The 21,873-nt window shown below is 40.5% G+C and overlaps 1 protein-coding gene across 1 annotated transcript in view; it reads left to right on the forward strand.

The window, feature by feature from the left end:
- The window catches only part of trabd2a (TraB domain containing 2A), a 53,743-nt gene that overhangs the window by 15,342 nt on the left and 16,528 nt on the right, over positions 1 to 21,873 (forward strand). The window contains exons 3-4 of the mRNA XM_086096924.1: positions 14,071 to 14,217; positions 14,656 to 14,830. Of these exons, the coding sequence (XP_085953050.1) occupies positions 14,071 to 14,217; positions 14,656 to 14,830 (322 nt within the window). The remainder of the gene's footprint in view (positions 1 to 14,070; positions 14,218 to 14,655; positions 14,831 to 21,873) is intronic.

A 21,873-nucleotide genomic window follows, 5' to 3' on the forward strand; every position in this document is an offset into this window, starting at 1 on the left:
GAAGTAGCTAGCGAGCTAGCTAGCAAACTCCATAGCAGAGTTAAAAACAAGTTTCAGTCTTGTCGTCTTACGTAAACATCTGTTACAAGTAGAATGAAATGGAAATTTAACTCTGTATTTTTTTTAGCATTTGTTTGTTTTAAGCATGTCATTTGTATCTGTCACATGGTGTGGTTAGCCTTCGCTTAACAATGGTCCCCGGGGTCTTGGTCACATTCAGCTTGTAAAAATCTTAACTTGCACAACAATAGAAGACTGACAGGCACCAAACATATTGAAATGAGCATCATAATGACTCCTAAGGGCCTTTTAAGTTATAACAGACATTAACTTGCATTCAATTAAATATGATCGCGTCGCTGTGAGTTACTCTTAATACATTTGTCGATGCTGAGATTTTCTTATTTAAATAGCAAAGCCTCAAATATTGTAGGCTACGATGTTGTATCACGTGCCTGCAGCTGTTTGCCCCGTGGGGAGCTGGAAGACTCGCGGCTTGATGATGCATCTGCTTTGTCATCCATTTTCCTTAATTAGTTTAGTTTATGTAGTCAACTCAAGCCAATTTCCCAACTGACGCATCCTATTTCATTCAAACACAAGACATCTTCACTAACGTGAGGAGCATTTTACAGTAATACACCGAAAACATTTCCAAAACTTGCTCCAGTCGCTACATCGGGACACGCACTGGAAGGAAAATCAGCCCTAATCTCAAAGCAAACACGTATGAAGAGTTTGTTCCCTGCTCCATTTCAACACAAACAAACATTTATTTACACAGTGTCACGTATAAACTGTATGGATTTCTGCAGTTTGCTTAGCAGAAATGCCAAAGTCAGGGAGGTGAGTTTGTTTACTGCCAAGTGCTTGTGAAAGCCTCAGTAGGTTGCTTTGTGTCAGCAAAATGGCACGGGAGGCAGCTTGTATTATAATTGTTTTGTTTGATGATTGTCATTTATTTTCATCTTCCCCCCAAATAAGAAAATATTTACAGATAGAGATAAAAGTTGTAAAATATTTATGTTGAATTTTGAAATATTTGTATTTTCTTTTTCTTTTTTTTGTACAGGTCACATTATCGGTGGAAAAAAAGTTTTTAAATGACATTTTCTTGTAGCATAAAAACCTAGCATTTGAACAGGGGTGTGTAGACTTTTTATATGCACTTATATTTTTTATCATTCTAAATTGCGTTGTTTAATTTAAGCATGGAATGACACATTTATCAATATGTGCAGCCATAAATAAATCTTATAGGGATGTTAGTGAGAAAAAGGATAAAACAAAAAAAGAGGCGCTTGGTGTCGAGTATCCGGGGCGACTGGCAGATAATGTCAGAGGAAGTGGCTGACATCTAATATGGGAATGTTTGGTCAACACAAGGGAGGAAATCAAGCACCGTCATGTGACATGATACCAGTGGCTCGAAGCAAAGTGTGAGGGCACCGTGGAAATTCAAGCACTTACTAACTCATACCCCGCCCATCTGTAATTACCACAACCGAGATGAAAAACTGCACATAAATGCGCACGTGCACAAACAAGCAATCTACCCAGACACAAACAATAATAAACAACACTCACGCAATTACGGACACGGTGGACAAACAGAGCCTTTGCTGTAATTAAAGATGGAAAGTTTATACTTCCTGTCATCAAAGCTCACTGAAACGATTACTTGAGGACCCCCCCCCCCCCCCCCCCAAAATGCAACAAACAATCCATCTGAGCTGTAGGACATAACATCTGAGTACAAAGTATTGGAATGCTTCTTTTTTTTTTTTTTTAACAGTGTAATAATTTGACCACTAAATTATTTTTACTGTACAATGGGGAGTATTGTTCTCATTATCTTGGATCACAACATTTAGTGGGTCCCTAATGTGATTGAACCTGCCTGGATATGCATAACATTTACATTGTATACTACTTTTCAGAGTTTCACCAATCCAATATAACAAAAAAAGTGCAACACCGCAGCGGCTCCCCGTAGAGGAAGGCGGCGTGGGAAAACGTTGCTGCTCGGGTCAATGCGTGAATTTAAATGTAGTCTTTTGCAATCGCAATAATCTTACGGGGGGGAAACCTGTTGAATTGTAGCTCATGAATTCATTTCATTTAGGTGCGATCCTGCAAGGGAGATCTATCTGATATCAATCTCGCGACAAATATTTAATTCCCTGCCCAATATTGCAACACCTTCATCAATAGGGTCATTGTCAAAAAGACATGCCATGTTCGTGACAAAAGTGGACTTGACGCTATAGACTATAAGGCGTATTTACGAAAAAACTCGCCGCAGCGGACTTTATGAATGAGGAAATGAAATGTCGTGTGTGGCAAAAAGAAGGCGGGGACGGAGGAAACCTTGAGATTCATTGTGAAAAACCTGCCACCCTCTAGGTTTGATTCATGGACAATGTTGCCATGGTAACTGACCGAGATCTTAAATGATCTCTTTTATGAAACAGGCTAGAGTTACCTCTTTTCCTCTGGTTTCAGTTACCTCCCTTTCTGAAACGGAAGACGCAGAGTTTCCCACATTTCAGGGTGTCTTGACCCAGGATTCTCACTAAACCCGCTTTATGAAATACAACACAGGTGGCCAATGTCAATGACCGTCTGTTTTGATAATCTGGAAAAAAATCATTTCAAGTTTCTTGAAGGAGGACGTTAAAAAATATAGCTGGACTTGGTCGAGTCAATAAAAATATGTTGTGAGTCCAATGGCCGAGTCCGAGACATGTCAGACTCAAATTGCCATGGACAAAAAATGTGTAGAATGCGGACTTGAGTACTACAGCCCTATGGACACAAAACGACAACGAAACAACAACAAGACGAACATGACAACAAGACGAAAATGACAACAAGACGAAAATGACAACAAGACGAAAATGACAACAAGACGAAAATGACAACAAGACGAAAATGACAACAAGACGAAAATGACAACAAGACGAAAATGACAACAAGACGAAAATGACAACAAGACGAAAATGACAACAAGACGAAAATGACAACAAAACGAAAACGACAACAAAACGAAAACGACAACAACACGACAACACAACACAACACAACCAAAACACGAAACGACAAGACACGACCCGACCCGACACGACAAGAAAACGAAACGACAAGAAAACAACAAAAAGACAAGAAAACAACAAAAACGACAACACAACACAACACAACCAAAACACGAAACGACACGACACGACCCGACCCGACACGACAAGAAAACGAAACTACAAGAAAACAAAACGACAAGAAAACAACAAAAACGACAAAACAACAAGAAAACAAAACAGTTGAGCACTGTCCCCTAGGCTAAAAGATCATATGTTAACAAAAGAAAGTTGTCAAGCGTCACAGTATGTTATCCGCTCATGGTCAACTTTAAATTCCTAAATACAAAACCAATTTAACCCGCAGACCAAAGCTGTTTTGTTCTTTGGATAAATAGCTTCCCCAACTGCTCAACATGTCAGAAAAATATTCGTGGAAGGATTGTTTTTTGACAGGCTTTAGTTTTCAAACCAGCGTTAACCTGACATGCGGTTTAAATATGTAAATGTCTCCATGTCTGCTTGGACCGCTCCATACTGGCCATGTTTGTTGCTGGTCTGGTCGAAATCCAGCTTCTTCAGCACTTAGCAGTAATGAGCCAAACCTCGCTGGACTTGAGCCGAGGGACCCCAAGCCAAAGTTGTCCGCAAGCCACCAACACAGTGCTTTAACAGTTTCTGCTGCCTTGTGCAAACTCACCTGTTTTGATTTATTTAGTAGTTAAAAAAAAAAAATATATATATATATATATATATATATATTTTATTTTTTATTTTTTTTATTGCGGCAGCAGGCAGCCTTTTTGTAATTTGTTTAAATAAAGATCATTGTCTCTTTTCTATTTGTTGGTAACATTTGATACTTTATGGGTTTGAGCAAAAGGGAATCATTTACAAAGTCAACATATTACTTTTGTATATAATAATTGGTAGCTGCAATTGACCATGTTAGGCCGGTATTAATGTAACATTTTGACTCATTTATTATTGTGATCTGCAATAGTGCTGAATAACACGAAGATAGATTAGACAAACAAACAATACAAATGTTTAATATACGCAATTGACTTTTTTTTTCTTTTCTTTTCTTTACTGTCATCAGTAAAGCCAGAGTTGTTGCTAAAGCTCTTCTGTTGGTGTAAGTGTATGTAAATATGTTTAGCTACGCGATGGTATTTAAACTAAGCTAACCGTAAACCTCCTATATGTGTTCACTGCACATTTTTGGTGGTTTTTTGTGGAATTTCACATGGGAGCACCGAACAGGAGGCATTTTGTTGCATCTCCACAGATGTTTTTTGACCAGACAGGGAAATGTTTGCACAGTGTTGCATATCTTCAAGAGTAAAACCAACAGTCGCTTGAAGCATCAACGGGAATATCTTCTATCTCGGTGATAGTTTTTACCCTAACTGCAAAGTTACACAGGACTGCTTATCTATTAGTTGGCTAGCTCGGCAGACAGAAAAGCTTATATTAGACACATATCTAAAAAAAAAAATTTTTTGTCAGGCTATAATTCCCATTGGCAATAAATCACCTTGTTTGAATAAATAATTACTTAAAAATGTGTTTACACTCACAGGACCTTATGACTTTGAACCCATGTAAATGTATGAGCTCCTTATATAAAACATATACATAAATGACATCAGGAGCAAGTAAAAAAAAAAAAAGTTGGTTCATCTATTTTTGTATTTCTTTTTAAAAGACAACAAAAACATGCCCGCAATATCCCAACATTGTTATAAGCAAAGACAATTTGTAATTTTGGTATTTTCGCAAAAAAACATGAAGTCGACGGACATGATTTGTTTTCACCGGCCACATAAAACGATGTGGTGGGCCGGATCTGGGCCTTGAGCTTGACACATTGTGGTCTTATATGACAGATATTGCTGACTTGTGTGACAAGTTATGCATGATTCCTATAAAACATTTGACCTGCAATACAGTGATTAGCATGTTTTATAATACTGATTGTGACATAAAATGAGTGGCTTGAAACCGTGTCCTTTTTGTCATATCAAATGTATTTTTGGAATTCATTCAATTGTTTTTCAGCATTTCAGATTTTTTTGGCTGCAATTAAAACAGCCAAGAGGAGCCCCAAAAGCCTGTTAGCTTGCAAGCTAGCTAGTTGCTAGCGCCTCTTGCTGTGGCATAGAATACCCTGTGACAGCCCCGTGGATATATATTCCGGTCACCAGAGGCTTTAAGTGGGTTTATATTCGTGCCTCAAACATCTAGGTTTAAATTGAGTTGAGTTAAGAAAGAAGCTAGACGAAGTAGCATACATTTTTCAAATGACCGTGGTTTCACTCATTCCGTGGACGGCCATTTTGTAGCCTCATTTTGTACACTTAGTGATTTAAAAAATTTTTTTTTTTTAATTTGGCCGTGGTTATTTACAAAATCTTCCCTTGTACGTCAATTTTTGAAGATTTATTTTCAGTTTACAGGAACTTTAACTGCTACTTCTACATCTCCTTATGAGTAACCCAAAACAGATATTAATGAGCGAGAAAAATCTGAAGCAAGAGTCATGACCAAGTGTTCTCCATTGTTCTGGCTGACAAAGTGAATTAAATGAATAGCTCTAGGGGGGGTGGTGATGATGAATAAGGCTACACCAGAAAGTAAGCTTAATTTACAGCTATTAATTCAGCAGGGCCGATCGGATAAAAGACCAATTTAACGGCCCATCTGATCAAGTGAAGCGGTTGAACACTTTTATAGCATGTTCCTACAGCACTTACGCAGCTCGAGCACATTTTTGGCAGTCCTCCCACTTCATCGGTGATTGCAAACGGGACATTTCGTTCAACCAGACACATTCAACATTTTTGGGTGTTTCTCCCATTTTGCTCGTGTGCGGTTAAGAGGTTGTGGTCAGTGGCGGAAAGCTGCGCATCAACAACCGCCACAAATTCTTATTTTATTTTTAATTTTTTTTGTCTACGGAGCAAGCTGATGGAACATGCTTGCATGAATGTTGCTGTGACGTTTTTTTTTTTTTTTTGGTGTATGCGTAGTTGATTAAGCTTGGTTTGCCAGCAGGCGCTTCAGTTCCAAGTGTGGCCCAGCGGTTTTTGCAGTCTGACTTTGTGCTATGATTATTGCTGTCTCTCTATCTGTTCATCAGAGCCAAAAGTTGCACATTTATTTTGGGGTGTGCTGCTTTTGAAAAAAAAAAAAAAAAAAAAAAGTTGCCTTTGCAGTGTTATTCCAATCAGCTTGTTGTAGAAAAAGCACACAAACATAATATGGGCATCCTGACACTCGTTTTATGAGGCGTAAGCATCTAAATTATACTTATTTCCATTTTATAATATGTTATTATATTACTGGTGTCAGTTTTTATTTTTATTATAATTAGCCAGTCAAATCTCAAATAACTATAATTCACAATTTGCGTAATTTTAGGCTGCGCAAATACCACAAACTCAAAGTAAAATGTAAACTGTAAAAAAAAAAAAATCTCTGTACTGTATTTATTTTTATTTCTTCTATTGATAACATCAATGTTTTATGTAAAAAAAATAATAATCTAGGTTTACATTGTTTATTCACGCCAGCTCATTGCTAACACGCTACTGCGTCAAAAGTAGCACCGATCTTGCCGCCACCTGCTAACGACTCGCACGTACGTATGGCCAACCCAGCGAAGCCTTTTGGGACCGTCTCCGCCATCAGAAGAACTTAAAGGGATACTTGACACATTGAGGCATTGTCAGCAGTAAAAAGTTAGTATTTTGTCCAGAATAAATTTAATAACCACGTTATGTTTTGTATACAATTAATACCTTTACAAACTAGTTAGGATGTACAGTAGATAATAAAGTTGAAGGAGCCCAAGACAGAGCCCTGGGGAACACCAGAACAAATGGAGGGACAGATGGGATTTGAATGATTTCATTTGAACAAACTGTGCGCGACCAGACAAAGCAAGAGCTGAACCATTGAAGAGGTGTGCGTGTGTGTAATGCTAACGTTACGGAGTCTGTTCAGGAGGATGGTATGGATTATTTGCATTTTGAAAATATCATCAAAGGTTCCAAAGTATTTTTGGTAAGCCTTTGGATTATGATTGAATGGCAATTTTTTTTGTCTTAGAAAAATCTTGAATCTTATGCTGTTAAGTAAAATAAAAATTCACACACCAAAAAAAATAATTCCTATAATGAGGAGATCTTGGTATAGCCATGCCGCATGTGGACGAGCGTGAGAATCATACACACCAAAAAAAAATAAAGCAGTGACAAGTGAGCTTCTGTGGTTTGTCGCTAACTCTCTTCCCCTACAGCGATGACAGGTGTCGCCGTTATGTGAGTGTTGAAGCGTTATTTTCATACTGAATCTTCACACTGTGGTTCAACTATAATACGAATATGAATGGAGACCTCAGCGCTATATCAGGAGACCGCAGTATGAGCCGGGACCATAACTATTAACATCCCTGTCATTAACTTGCCCGTCCTCAGTTGTTTAGTCTAAGACGTCAGAGGAGTGTTCTTTCGAGCCAAAAAAAGTGGCTTATTCAACATTTTTGGTGCATGTGACTAACAATCAAAGTCATTAAAAAACAAAAATAAGGCACAAACCATCGCATCAGAAATGGATATGAAACACTGTGGAACCGTTCAAATTGAAGGCGTTTGCACATTTTTACGGGTGCGAGTACGGGTGAGGGGAGGATAGCGATGTGGGGGTGCTTTTGAGGGATTGACATTTCAATCAACACAAAACCCAATACACACACTCACACACACACACATGCGCGCACGCTCACACTCACGGAGACCTCCAAGCCATTTGGGTTGAGGTTGATTCCCTGTGACAGCCTAAATATTTTGGCTGTGTCAGGGTCCCAAGGTAAATGCACCCCGAGAGAATGTTTTTACAGGGCGAGAGACTGAGACCAAGAAAGAGAGAGAGAGAGAATGAGGTTTTGGATGAAGGTAAAGAGATGGTAACAGGGACATGGCAAAGAGGATGACTGGACTCTTAGCTTCTTATTAAATGTGGTTTGTATATTTGACTGTGGGCCCCAGGGGTCACTTTTGAACAGCAGCTAAAATGTTCACTTTCATTGAAGACAAGCAAATACAAAGCACACTGGCGAGCGGGTGTATGCTGACACTCATTTTCATTGACTTTGCATTCTCACAAGACTGGGACGGATTCTGTCCACATGGCCCGTGGCGTCAATGTATTGTAAGATACAGTAGTAGCTTACTATCGTCAAATGATTGTTAATTTTTCTTAAATGTTTTACAATTGTGTAATATGTTACTGGCATATGTGGTTTTCTGATGCTAGCTATCTAGCTAGCTCCCTAGCAGGTAACCATGGGAGCTAGCTAGCTAGCACCTGGGGCTAAAGCCAAACTGTGGCAGGGTTTTTACTTTCTGGACCTGGATTTGCCACCTCTGTTAGTAAATTGAACTGGATATTGGACCTAACTGAGCATCTTTTTAATTTTCAAGTACATTTTTTTTATAAGCACTTTGAGATCTTTCTTAGGGTGGTGACCAGACGTCTCGGTTAAATGGGACAGTCGTACTTGACTTTTCCAGAATGATGAGAACTGATGAGAATGTATTATAGAATTTATAGTCATGTTTATTATTTATTTATTTTATATTTATAGTCGTAAAATGATATATAAAGTTATAGAATGTTGGTTTTTAATTTAAAAAATCTGGTCACCCTTTTATTTGATTATTTTTGTTATTATCACACTAATAATAAAACACGGCTTTTTCCAGGTAATAAGATCATTCTTCTAAAACAAATGTACACCCTAAAAAATTTAATTTACCCAGCCCAGTCAAGAAAAAAAAAAAAATTGCTGTCAAGCACAAAAATCTTGTGATCCATTTTTAAAATCCGACCTACAATAGCAATACTGTGAACGCTTGTCTCAGAATTCGCACAATTGTGTGTTTCAGGTAGCTTCACACTATCTCTTTGTGAGCGCCGTGTGAAAGGAACTACACACAGGGGCCATAGATTGACAACGGTTACACAACGTAAACAAAGATTAGCTGATGCATTAGGTGCATTAAGTAGTTTAAAAAAGTTACACCCAGAAATCTGGTTGAAGGAATATTGACATTTAAACTGAGAACACCCAACGCCCCAATTTTGGTGTTGCTGATGCTGGGCTCCAAGTTGAAAGGCTGATTCAATGAATTCATTCATCATCAAGGGGTGTAAGCAACGTAGGCCTACCAAGCTTTTTTTCCTTGGTAGAAAGTTAATAAAGCTAAAATAGGTCCGCCTTTACCTCTGCGGGGGGGGGGGGGGGGGGGCAACAATAATCCACAATATTGAAGCATTTAAAAAGACACATGCACACACGGCTGCACACTACATGTACACTTGGAGCAGAGCTAATCTCACGCAGGTGTATACACACTTGCGCACACAAATACACACATGTGAGGAGGTCATTAGTGACCCGAGGAATGCAGAGGTCACGTCTTTAAGAGAGCCGGGCTGATAGAGGGGATGTTTAGGATCAAAGTGTAGACGAGGGGAGGGAGAGATGGATGGAAAGGGACGTATGAGGAGAGGGAGAGTGGGAACGTGCTCAATCAAAAAAAGAGGCTGGGGAGGGGAGGGATGAAATAATAGCGTGGACGTGTTAGTAAGAGTGGAGGGGGGGGGGGGGGGCGGCAGGAAGATTAGTAAGGATGTAGGATACGGTATGGAAACAGTATAGCTTAACTTAAACAGACAAGTGTGTGTGTTTATATGGGGCGAGTGTTTAAAAGTTGAGGTTTCAGCGTAAAAAAGTGAACGCTCAACTTCTGCCGCGGTGATAGATTTATATGTTTTGAATGCACCGTGTCAGTTAAGAAGCTGCTGATTGAAACTTGGACCACGATAGCCATTAGCTTCTCTTGACACAGTCATCTGTCTACAAACGGTAATAAATGAGGAGCTAAAGCGCACGGCAAACCCGCGTAGTCACCCGCGACATCGTCGGCGTGGGAACTGCTGACATGAGGATGATTGATAAACATTTTTTAGGAGCTAAAAATAAAGCCGGGGTTCTTTGGGGAACATTCTTTCGCGTACGAAGAGATAAAAACGATTTGGTGCTTCGCCCTTCAGTGGAGAATTGAGTGACTTAATACACTTCTTAAAACCACCACTATCATGTCGCATCAACCAGCTCCCGGGGTGATTGGTTACCTGCCGGTTAAGTAGAAGCACCTGTGGCAGGGCTTTTACTTTCTGGCCCTGGATTTGCCACCTCTGCCAAAAAAGTCGAGGAATGATGAGGAATCCCCCGAAATTCAGCTGTAACTAAGAGCTCTATGCTAAGTGCTTGTAGATAGAGCAACTCATTTATTGATTAAGGAGTGGGTCACAAGGTTTTTATGTAAAATCCATTTTCCTTTTCTAGATCTCTTAAGAGTTTTGATGGCTTTAGCAGGTTCTGATGTAGAATTACCAAACGTAACAAAGAAGTCTCAAAACCACTGCTTTGCAAAACTCTGCCCCCTGTCTTAGATTCTGATACCACAGTTCTTGTTTAGGGCTGAGTGACCCACCGAACAATTTACTGATAATATCACAATATCAGAGGTATGTCTGGATCCAAAACGATATATTTGACTGCCAATCTTTATCAAAATGTTTTCTTTGTCTGATATTCTTGAGATCTTGTATCTCATTGGGTTAGGATTGTATATGGTAGGGTTACATTAATCTTGATAAGATCGGAATCAGAAGGAAATTAAGTGGTTTCAAATAGTCGTCATTTGTCGTTGGTTCATTGTGTTTTCGAGTATATGAACAACAGCGTATCTTTTGACCGATTCAGTCTCCACTCTATGTAGAAAATCCAGGTCACACATTTTCCTATCATTGGTAACACATTGTAATGCTATTAAAGTTATGGTAAAGATGAACATGTAGGCAAACACCCTAGAACAACATTCGCCTTGGATGTATTTTCCAGAGCTGGGCAAAACCGTCGTTACATCGGCCCGTCGTTGATGTCAGTTGATCCGGGTCAGTACAGATGGTCTTTCTCAGTCCGTGTATCTTTACGAGGCATGGCGTCATAAACCGGCAGTACTCGCTGAAAAGTGGGCATCCATCAATGACGGGCCGTTGTAACAACAGTTTTGCCCAGCTCTGGTAAGCCTTTTGATTTTGGGTCCTGCGGATGTCCTCAACCTGCCATGAACTGTATCTTAGACACACCGACACAGGTATGGGCAAACCTTTTTCTAGGGAATGGCTCAATATCTTTGGTTGACGTTGCCTCTGACCTTTCAATATCAAGTTTGCATAGTTGTCTATTTCTGCAATCTGTTGACTGACAACTAGTCCAGGACGTATATTGTCTCTCACAAGAGAACCTTGGGAGAGAGTCTAGCTTACACAGGACCCCAAAAAATGATGACCAGTAGGAAATTTGGCCAGATTCTCCCAGGCTGTATTTCAGGCAACCTTTGAAGAGGCCAGATCAAAGGTTGAGAAAGGCTGTAGATCTTGATAAAAAAGGATACAAGGAAGTATAAGACGGTTAATGACAAGAGCTTTGAATTTCCGAAAGTGATCATTATTTGACTACCATGAAGCGAACGCTCAGAGTGGCAAGAGTCCTTTATTGTTTTTTCTTAACCACCGAACCCTCCAACTCTCCACATGTGGGAATCCGAGTGTGATAATGTTTGCTGTGCATGCTCGCTCCCACTCCACTCAATCTCAACAAGAGAGAACATTTCCATGACAATGGACAATTATTGACTTTCGTTGGCTCGGTTTGCTTTGATATCAGCAAGGGGTGTGTCTGTGTGTGGATGCTGGAGGGGCGCGGGCTGGGGGCAGCTGTGGATGAGAAGAAGGAACGGGGGACCTGATGAAAGGAGCGGGAGTGGGAAAGTGCACCCACTGACCCAGAGTGCACCAAAACAAGAATCAGAATCACTGACAGAAACAAAGAACACATTTGTTCGGGTTTTCCTTCTGATTCTGTATCCGTCCTCACTTTCATGTTTGTTTTCTTCCTCTCCATCTCCGTCCTTCTCTAAACGTCACCCTGTTTTTAGCTGCCATCCTTTTTATCTGGCCAAGACTGAGCCCCCTTTTTGCCCCCTCTTGCCACCCTCCTTCTCCCTTCACAGCCATAATTTAAGGGTCTGAAAGGCACGGCGAGTGGAGAAAGAGGAGCGAGCTGAGAAAAAGAGAGCGCAGACGCCGCAGATGAGGGCCTTCCTTCACGGACGGGGCACAGATGTGAGGTTGTTATTGTGAAATGAAGTCGGGGAGGGGCGGCGATAGGCTAATTTGCGTGGCATAAAGACGGGGGGCCCTTTTCATATGCAGAGCGCCACTTTGATGCGCGGCTGATGAAAGCTGGAGGGGAGCGCAAAGGAGAGGAGAGGACAGGGTAACGGAGGGGTTCTTTGTCCCCTGACAAGAAGGCATCTGCTCCATGCTACCCTCCTCTGCGCGGCTATATACCAAAGCTCCCACAATGGGGCGGCCGAGAGGGAAACATGTCATCAGAGGACCTTAGAGGCCAGAACATGAACAAAACAGTCGCTTGGGTCAGCCTGCTTGGACTAAGGGTATGCACTGTGAATTGCATAAGCATTCATTCATATTGTGGACACATCGACTTAATTCCACAGCTGTCAGCACACATCTTCACTTTGAAGAGCCGTTCCCACCAACTTCACTTTCCTGTTCTTTGTGCGAGTGTGTGGCGGCGATGAGATCAGAGACCGTGCGCAGAGGTGAGCGGTGGTTTTCGGTCTTTCGGAGACGGGGGGGGGGGGGGCTGGGCGCACACCCGCGGACCTTCAGTGTGCGCCTGGTTTTGTGTGTGTTTCCCTGCAGTGCAGTGATCATAGGCGGCGGGCTCACCAGGGTCCTCTCACCAAACACTGGCCGATTTCACGCTCGCACAAAAGCAGAATCTCGGCAGCAATAGAGCGTAAAGGCGCTCGCGGGACAAACTGCCCCTGTCGTCTTAAGAAGTTGTTAAGTAAATCTTCGGGGGTTGATCAGAATCGCCGGTTTTACTGTCACTTGAAACACTGAAGATATCATCGAGGGTCTCTTGGCATGACGTCCCATCACCTTGTCAACATGGGCTTTGATTCTTGGCTCAAGGTGCATAATTCTCCAGATTTATCTTCTGACTGGTTCTCATACTATGTCCAGTTATGTTTTGGGGGGATTCCCATTACATGCCAGGCACTGACCCCCACGATCATGATCAGAATCTAATGAAACCAGTAAGTAAACCAGACTCTCTGGCATTCACCATTTGTGGGACCCGTTGCTGAGGCTAAAATTAAGTGTCATAAAAACACCACAAAAAGTTAAATCTGATGCTCACTGATGTGAGATTATATGTTTTCGTGCAACAGCAGGCATAAGGTTAGTTTGAACTCAAAGATTTGTGTGACTTTCAAGAAGTGTTTTTCTTTAACGTTTGGATAAATGTCAAATCATACAACCTCACCTGTTTTTAAAACAGAAGTGCTGTATTGAAGACTTAGCAGTGTACATCTATTCACAAAAGACGATTCGAAAGGTTTTTGATACGTTAGGTGAAAAACAATTCCAGGAAGGTTCGATCTGAAAGGGTAGCGATTCAAAACAGTTCTTGTGATTACCCCAAGAACTTACTAACAGCTTTTAGCATACCAAACTATTTGAACTAATGAACTAAAAATCAGAACTGGCCGTATTAATCGTCAATTCCCGTTGATGACGAAGCCCATCTTTCCACCTTTCGATGCATGCTTCCGCAAATTCGCGAATACTTTGACCCAAAGGCTTGCAAAAAAATACAGGGAATGAGAGGAATCGTATGTACACACCCCGATCGACGGATGTAAACGTGCTTCAGTCGGTGCTCAATCCCTGTTTTTAATCCAAAGTTTTCAAAAACGGTAATTGCAGATTAACAGAAGTGCCACAGCTCTGTTAAAAAATATTGTTCTTCTCATTATAGGTGATCTTTGCCCTCAACCAGACTTTACTACAGCAGGAGTCCTTAAGGGCCGGTAGCCTTCAGGTCCCGTACACAACAGAAGACCTCATCAGGCACTACAACTGTGGAGACCTCAACTCCATCATCTTCAACCATGACACCTCACAGGTGGGTTTCATTTCCTTGACCGGGGGAAGTTGCTTCTATGTTTGTTATGAGTTAATCCATTTTCATTGTGGAGTGGAGGAGCATCGGCTAAGAAAGAAGTTTGGTGCAGATGAAGGATCTCTGTTCACATATCATCAGCTGCTTTCCCTCTCGTTACTAGAATAAAGGTCATTTTGACCCTTTCACCCCATGGAGTGTTGCAATGACACGGCCCTTGACCTTTTGTAGTAACCCTTAACCCCTTTGCCCGACCTTTTTCAACCCACAAAACCTCCTCCTTGACCACCCCCTCCCTCTCCCTCTGATGTCACACTTCTGATCTTAATATTTCGGACAGTTTCATTATTTTGTTACTTTTTTTTCTTTTTTTTTTTAATTCTGCTGCACTTGCATCTTAATAAAATGTCCTCAACCAAATACCTACCATGTCAATCGCAGGTCCCAAACTTCAATAATGTAACACTACCACCCAGCGAGCAGGTGACTGCCCAGGAAATAGACAGCTACTTCAGGCAGGAACTCATCTACAAGAGGAATGAGCGGATGGGCAAAAGGGTGAAGGCCCTGCTGGAAGACCACACAGACAAGAGCTTCTTCTTTGCCTTTGGAGCAGGTTGGTGTGATTTGTATGTTCTAACCTATGCTAATGTTCCAGATCTAAGATCAGCCCCAAAACTGTTTCCAATATTCTGTAGGCATCAGACCAACAGATGATGCCCCGTAGAAATGTAGGGCCCAAATTCATTGAAACTGTATTTGATCTGTCTAGAAAGCAGAAGCACCAATAAACCATTAAAAAAAAAAAAAAAATCAGTTTGGGGCCAACTGTGCTCGTTGGCTGTTTGAAGTATTTTGCAAGGTTTCAGAAATGTCACTTTAATACTTTGAATTCCTGTGTAACTACGTAACAAGCTGTTAAAACTGATAAGAGGCAAGATGTGAGGCAGGGTGGATAAAGACAGAAGATAACAGTTAAGGTTAGTGTTTGCCTCCATGTTACTTGATTGGCTGATGTGTATCTAAGGTAGACAGTCTTTGTCCTGTCAGGAGTCGTGTTGCTTTGGTTGCAAAACCATTGATCCCGCCTGGTAAAGTGGAAAAGGCAGGGTTGTAATCATTTACTAAGTTTTCTGTCTGTCTGCACCACGGACTGGTTTCACCTAAATGGACATTTTGATGGCATAAAAACAAACAAATGATTAAATGGCACAAGAAGTGAAAAAATACCTAAATATGTCGTGCGAGAGGTTATGGAATATGTACATTTTTTATTTTGAGCAAAGGGGTCATTCCATGCAAAATTACCCAAGCAGATATTGATTTCAGTAAAGCTTGGTGTACTGGTTGATAGTTATGACATAACACTCAATCTCAAATTATAGGTCAATCGGAAACAAAGGTTTGGGCGCTATGGTCCGCCAAATTTTGGCATTTTGGACTAAAAGAGGTGTGGCCATCTTCCTTTGAACCCTTATATCTCAGGAACTACTGCGTCGATTTTCACAAAACAGGGTATCGTTGGAAGGGGAATTCAACAAGGATGCTAAAGTGCATATTTTAGTAACCTTTTAAACGTTTGTTTTCGTTCACCTTGAAGTTGACCTTGTGGGTCACGTGACCCAAATTTTTTTCATGAAATGTAGTTTCTCACATATTCTCTAAATTAAATATAAAGGGTTCAGAGATGTAAAATTATAGCAGCAATAAAAGTATCCATACTCTCAGATATTCATTGCATATTTACCAAATGTTCATTGAAAGTTGAATATTCACTGACAATGGATTTGAAATTTGGCAATCTTGAGTTGAGTTTCGAACCCTTGTTGAATTCTTGTATCAACAATACCTTTTCTGTCAAGATTCAGCCAGCAGTTCCTGATATACAGGGGTTCAAAGGTGGCCATACCCCATTGTTGCCCAAAATGGGAAAATTTGTTGGATCGTAGCTCCCAAACTCTTGCTTCAACTCATCTAAAATTTGACATTTAGTGTTGTGCCATCACTATCGACAAGTACACCAAGTCTCATTAAAATTCAAATCTGCTTGGGTAAAAGTTTCATATTTTCAGAGTTGGATTTCTAAAATTTAGGGTCTGAGCTCTAAACTGGCCGTTCAGTAAGAAAGCATATGCAAATTCTTGGCCAAGGCCATTTTTATGGAAGAGGATTAGGGTCAGCGAAGAGAAAAAAAAAAAACGTTTGGCAGGATTCTGACCTTATTCTCACAATTCTCACTTTTAACGTGAGAACAAGAGTAACACTAATCAAGTCAGAATACTGACTTTAAAGTCAGAATTCTGACTTTAAAGTCAGAATACTGACTTTAAAGTCAGAATTCTGACTTTATTCTCAGAAAGATTCCGACTTTATTAGCGAGTCTAATTTCTAATCGCCGCTAGAGCGCATCATTGCATTTATATATTCATTATTTTTAAATTCCATGTATATTTGAGATGCACAGTTTTCTATTCAAACGTCTCGAAGAAAGGCAGCATTCACACAGTCAAAAAACAAAGACACACGGAGAAAAAAAACACACGTGTAAAAGTCATGTTTGTTCAACATTAAATGAAATTGTGCTTGAACATTTTACACTTAAAAGCCAATTCGAATGTACCCAAACACTGGAAAGCAATGGAAAGAACGTTTCGACATGTTTTGTTCTAACGATGGCGTACGTTTGGTGGGGAGTGGATCCGATTTTGGTGTCATCCATTTTGCTGTCACTTTTTCCGTCCCGATGACATCGTCCACGGTTTCGCGCTGGGCCCGCTGGTCGAATAAGCAGCTTTAGAGAGTAAGAGACTCCTTCGCATGCTCCTGGCAGGAAACAGCTGAGCAAAAGCAGACACACACGCGCGCACACACACACACACACACACACTAACGAGAGTACATTTCAACACGAGTCCCCAAGGATGCACCTTTACAAGGGTTTGGCCTCAACATGTGTGTGTATGCATGTATGTGTGTGTGTGTGTGTGTGAGCTGGTGAGTGAAAGTGATACGACCAATCAGCCCAGAAGCACTAGTTTTAGACAAATGGAGGGCAGCATGGGTCAGTGTGGACGAGGAACTGGATGGGGGGGACATTAGGGTCCATTCGATCTCTCGCTCTCTCACGCACACACACACACACACACACACACACTCAAGCGCACGCATGCACCTTAGCCCCCCCCCCCCCCCCCCCCAAAGCCACACTGAAGACAAACTAGGGTAAAATGTGTCCTTAATTATCCCTGGAGGGGTCAAAGGACACGCACACACAGACACACACACACGCATGCACGCACACACATACCACAATGGAGCTCATTATGGCGGCTTACTCGGCTTCCCTGTTGCAATCAATTGAGGGACAGGTCTTATCGGTTATCAGTCTCTGACCACCGCGGTCTCAAGCTGCCGATTATTCATTTTTATTTGATTGCAAAAATTCAAAAAAATCAGGTGCCGAACAGTAAAATGACGTCTTAAAAGTGATCCTTGGTACAGATATTTATTTATTGCCAATGATCTCTTCTTTCTAGGAAAGTCCCTTACATAGTATATTAACTTGCAAGGCGGACAAAGCAGTGTATGAAACCTCAAATCAGACTATTAAATGTTGAGTGCGCTACGGCTTAAGGATATCACAAAATTCCAGCGTGTACGAGCGTTTGGTTTGCGTCAGCTTGTATTTGTGTTTGTCGGGAGAATGTGTCGGAAAATGCCCCGCAACAACCGTTAAAGTGACAAATGAAATATATTTGGCAACAAAATACCCCTTGGAGAACCACAATCTAAAACTTGATCTTCGCGCTTGAACGGCGACAAAATCACAACGCTGCATGATGAGTGATGCAGCAGCGGAGGGAAGCGGGCCGCTGTTGCTGTTGAGATGTTATCGGAGTCGACTGGAACTGGAATTGCGGAGAGAGCCGATTAATGGTCCGCTGCCAGATCTTGCCAAACTGGAGCCAATGCGTCTTATTCTTCACACATAATCATTCTGTTCTCTTATCATTTTTTTTTTTTTTTCCTTCCAGTTGTGTTTTTATTGTAAGAACATTTTACACCATCAATGTTTATTGTGTTATAAGATGCACTTTTTTTTTTTTTTTAAGAGCTCAGTATTGTTCATTCGGTAATGTCATCATCATTGCTCTCTTTTTTATTTTTTATTTTATTTTTTTAAATTATTTTGTATGTATAAAAAAAATAAGATGCACTTTTTGTGAAGGTGTGGCTATTATATTTGCAAAGGATATGGTAGGAAATTAAACATGAAGGTCAAAGGAAAGTGAAAGGAAAGTCAGTCTGCAGTGCGTAGATTTAGAATTGATTCTTCCCATCAGAAAAAAATAAATAAAATACATACTGTTACTGTTTTAAATTCAGGTTAATTTATATATAATAAAAAAATTAAAAAATCATATAAAAAATAATAATTAACAAATTTTCTTCCAAAACGTATACAAAAGCTCTATTTTAATATACACATACATGAAGAAGGCTTTGAAGCAGCCTCTGACCTGAAAAGGTCACTTAAAGCAATGGTAGTTGTTTCAAAAAACGACCAGCAGGGGGCAGCAGATTATAAGATATCAACTAGGGCCAATTTGCAAAAAGCTCTTTTTGCTCGTGTTTTCAACAGGTTTGTGAATATAATGATGATGAAACTGATCTATATTTTAACGCTAAAAGCTGCAAAATGGAAACAGATAAAAATATACTTTTTTATTTGAAAGAAGAGACTCTAATCTTTATTTTGGTAGGTTCCATGTTTTAATAGCAATGGAACACAATATTCTGTGGGCCTTGCAAAATCAGTCAAAATCCAGTAAAACACCCGGGAGCGAAGGGGGTTGCTTCAGCAAAAAATGGCTGGGAGTGAATGAGTTTTAAAAAAAGAATTAAAAAATATATAAAATTGATGGTGGGCCGCAATTGGCTCCCGGGCCGTAGTTTGGACACCACTGACCTAGCAGAAAGAATGCACTTTGAGATATCATTTAAGAACAGTCAGCCAATCAGCGGACAGCGTTTGTTTATATTTCGTTTGAATGTTTAGCTCCGCCCAAATGATTCCAAGTGGCTCACCCCCCCACGAAAGGGTAACAAAAGGTCGCATGCCGTATATTGGGACCCAAAACGTGGACCGACCGTCTTCACCATACGATCAAAGTAGCACGACTGCCTTGAGTTACTTTGACGTCCATATTTCAAGGTCTCCGGGAGCATTTTGGAAAGATGCCGTTCATCCCAACATTTGCATGATCGCAGTATTTTTGACAGGCAAAATTTGCCCGTTTGACGTTTGTCAGGTTACGTTACAACAATTCACTTTGAAGGGAGGACAAAAAAGACTTTCTGGTCTCAAAATAAACCTGACCGATGTTCCGTCATAATGTTTTGTCATGCTTTCGCCGTGCTGTAAGTATGTACCTCCGAGAAGTTGTCTTTTGTCCATGTTCATCATCCGTCACCATAAACGACGATGTTGAAAAGGTGCCATATGTTCCGACCGGCATATGGAAGCGGTTATTTCTCTCGCTCTATTGGTACAGTAACCCAATCCTCGTATACAACCTGAACCCGTGTTCCCTTCATAATGTCTGCCATGCTCCCGACTTGAATAAAGTGATGTGTTTACATATCGCTAAACGCTGATGGCCGCCTGTTTCATTTTTCTGTCCCGGGTTTCTTAGCACGTCCAAAACCAAAAAATGCAATTATTAGTGACCTAACTATTGGTTAACTCTGTCGGTATGTGAGAAGTTGCGTCTTCCCATTTCTAAATGGAGCATTTGCCAAATAGATTAAAAGGGCCAAAGGTGTACAGTTAGATGGCTATTAAAAAAATATATATGGTTGAACCCAGTGAAAGAAGTTGACCTTATTACTCTCATCTTTCTTCACTGTTAGTAGTTAGTGGTAGTAATAATCCGTTTAACAAATCGGATTAACCAAATTCACCAGGCGCTAAGAGAGTTATTACGAAGAGTATGATACATAAAATGTCTTTAAAAAACAATGACAGACAATTTCCTTGAAATTGATTGAAATTAATGGCAATTATATTTTTTTCTATGTGCTCATAAAAGTCATTTTGCATAGAGCACACAATTAAATTAATTTCCGAAAAATTCAATAAATAAGAAAAAAAAAAGGGCAGAAAAAAAAGTCCCAATCAAAATAAGTGATCTTATTTTTAAGGAATAAAGAATTGAATTCAGTAATATCTACCATGTTAAGAATGTTTAATTAATTATATCTTGTTTTGAAATCCATGCTTTTAATTTGGAGGGCCGCTCTGTATTTCCGTTTCCTGTTTCACGTTTTCCATTCATTACCAATATAATTAACCAGTTAACACTTTGACGGCACTAATGACAATTCAAATATTGTTTATTGATTAAGACGAACATTATTTTACAACCTTTCCCAAATCCTCAGCCCAAACTTTACACATACCTGAGCCAAATATCCCTCAAGTGTGATTTCACACAGAGCACCCAAACACTGCGGGGGCCGCCTCCGTCCCCCACATTTTTCTCCTTCGCCAGATGGTGTGAAAGTCCAAAAACGCGGAGCTTTTTTTTTTTTTTTTTTCCGCAGCAACTCCCCCTCATAAACAGCTAGTTTACAACTGTTTGGTTGCAGACGCTGACATGAGTACACACATGTCACGGAGTACCATTAAAATCCAGACCCGACCTACCACACACACTGGACCGGCTGGGGGCCAAAACACACTTGAAGTCTCAGAATCAGTTTTGAGCCAAATTTGTATTTCACTTGTTTTTAATTCTTAACTTTGATTATTATTATTATTTTTTTTTTACTTTTATCACTAAGTTGGGTTCAATTTCCTGTGGGGAAATAATGCGGGCCCCGTTCTGCTTGATATTGACTACGTAGCGTTTATATTTCAATTCAGATGATCTATTTTCAAGGAAAAAAAAAACACATTTTTGCAAGATTGCAAGAACAAGAACTTTTGACGAAAACATGCTAAGATGAAAACCAGCGCAGCGGCTCAGGACGTCCGCGGCATCTGCGACGTCTCCTGCGGAGCGTCGCTCGCTCTCGTTAAACAGAAGGATAAACCTGTCAGCCCCTCTGAAGAATAAATGCGCCATTAAGCTCGGGAGTGAACCGCACCTAAAACATGTACATTTTCTTACACTCGAGGGGTCAAAGGCCCTTGGACTTAAAAGACGTATTTGATATAGCGCACACTTCTTGCTCGGTCATAGAAACTTGTCACAACAGCTTGGGATGAATTATTGAAAGTGTTGAACTCCTCACCCTTGACCCCATTCATACCCAAACAGTTCTTCTTTTCGCACCTGGAATGAGTTCTTTACGTGCTTGCCCAGCGGCTAGACTCGCTTATTACACTTATTTGGAGAAGAGACATCGTGCTTCTATGAAAGGAAAATTATATATTCAGTTGGCAAGCAGACGTGCGTTTATTGATGAGTGCAAGTGGGGATGACTTTGAAGCAACGGTCCCCTTTCATCACATGACTTGTGTGATGTGCGGCTTCCTCGCTTGTCTGCTTTCTCTTTTCCGTCCTTATTGAAGGAATTATGTATGAGAAACTTAAAGCCCAGACTAGTTCAGTAAAGAGTCCTTTTATTAATAGTAGTCGGGTTTCCATCCAT

Source organism: Leptonotus elevatus, chromosome 15, assembly GCF_054856555.1.
Source record: "Leptonotus elevatus isolate MCC_2025b chromosome 15, RoL_Lele_1.0, whole genome shotgun sequence".
Classification (NCBI taxonomy): Eukaryota; Metazoa; Chordata; class Actinopteri; order Syngnathiformes; family Syngnathidae; genus Leptonotus; species Leptonotus elevatus.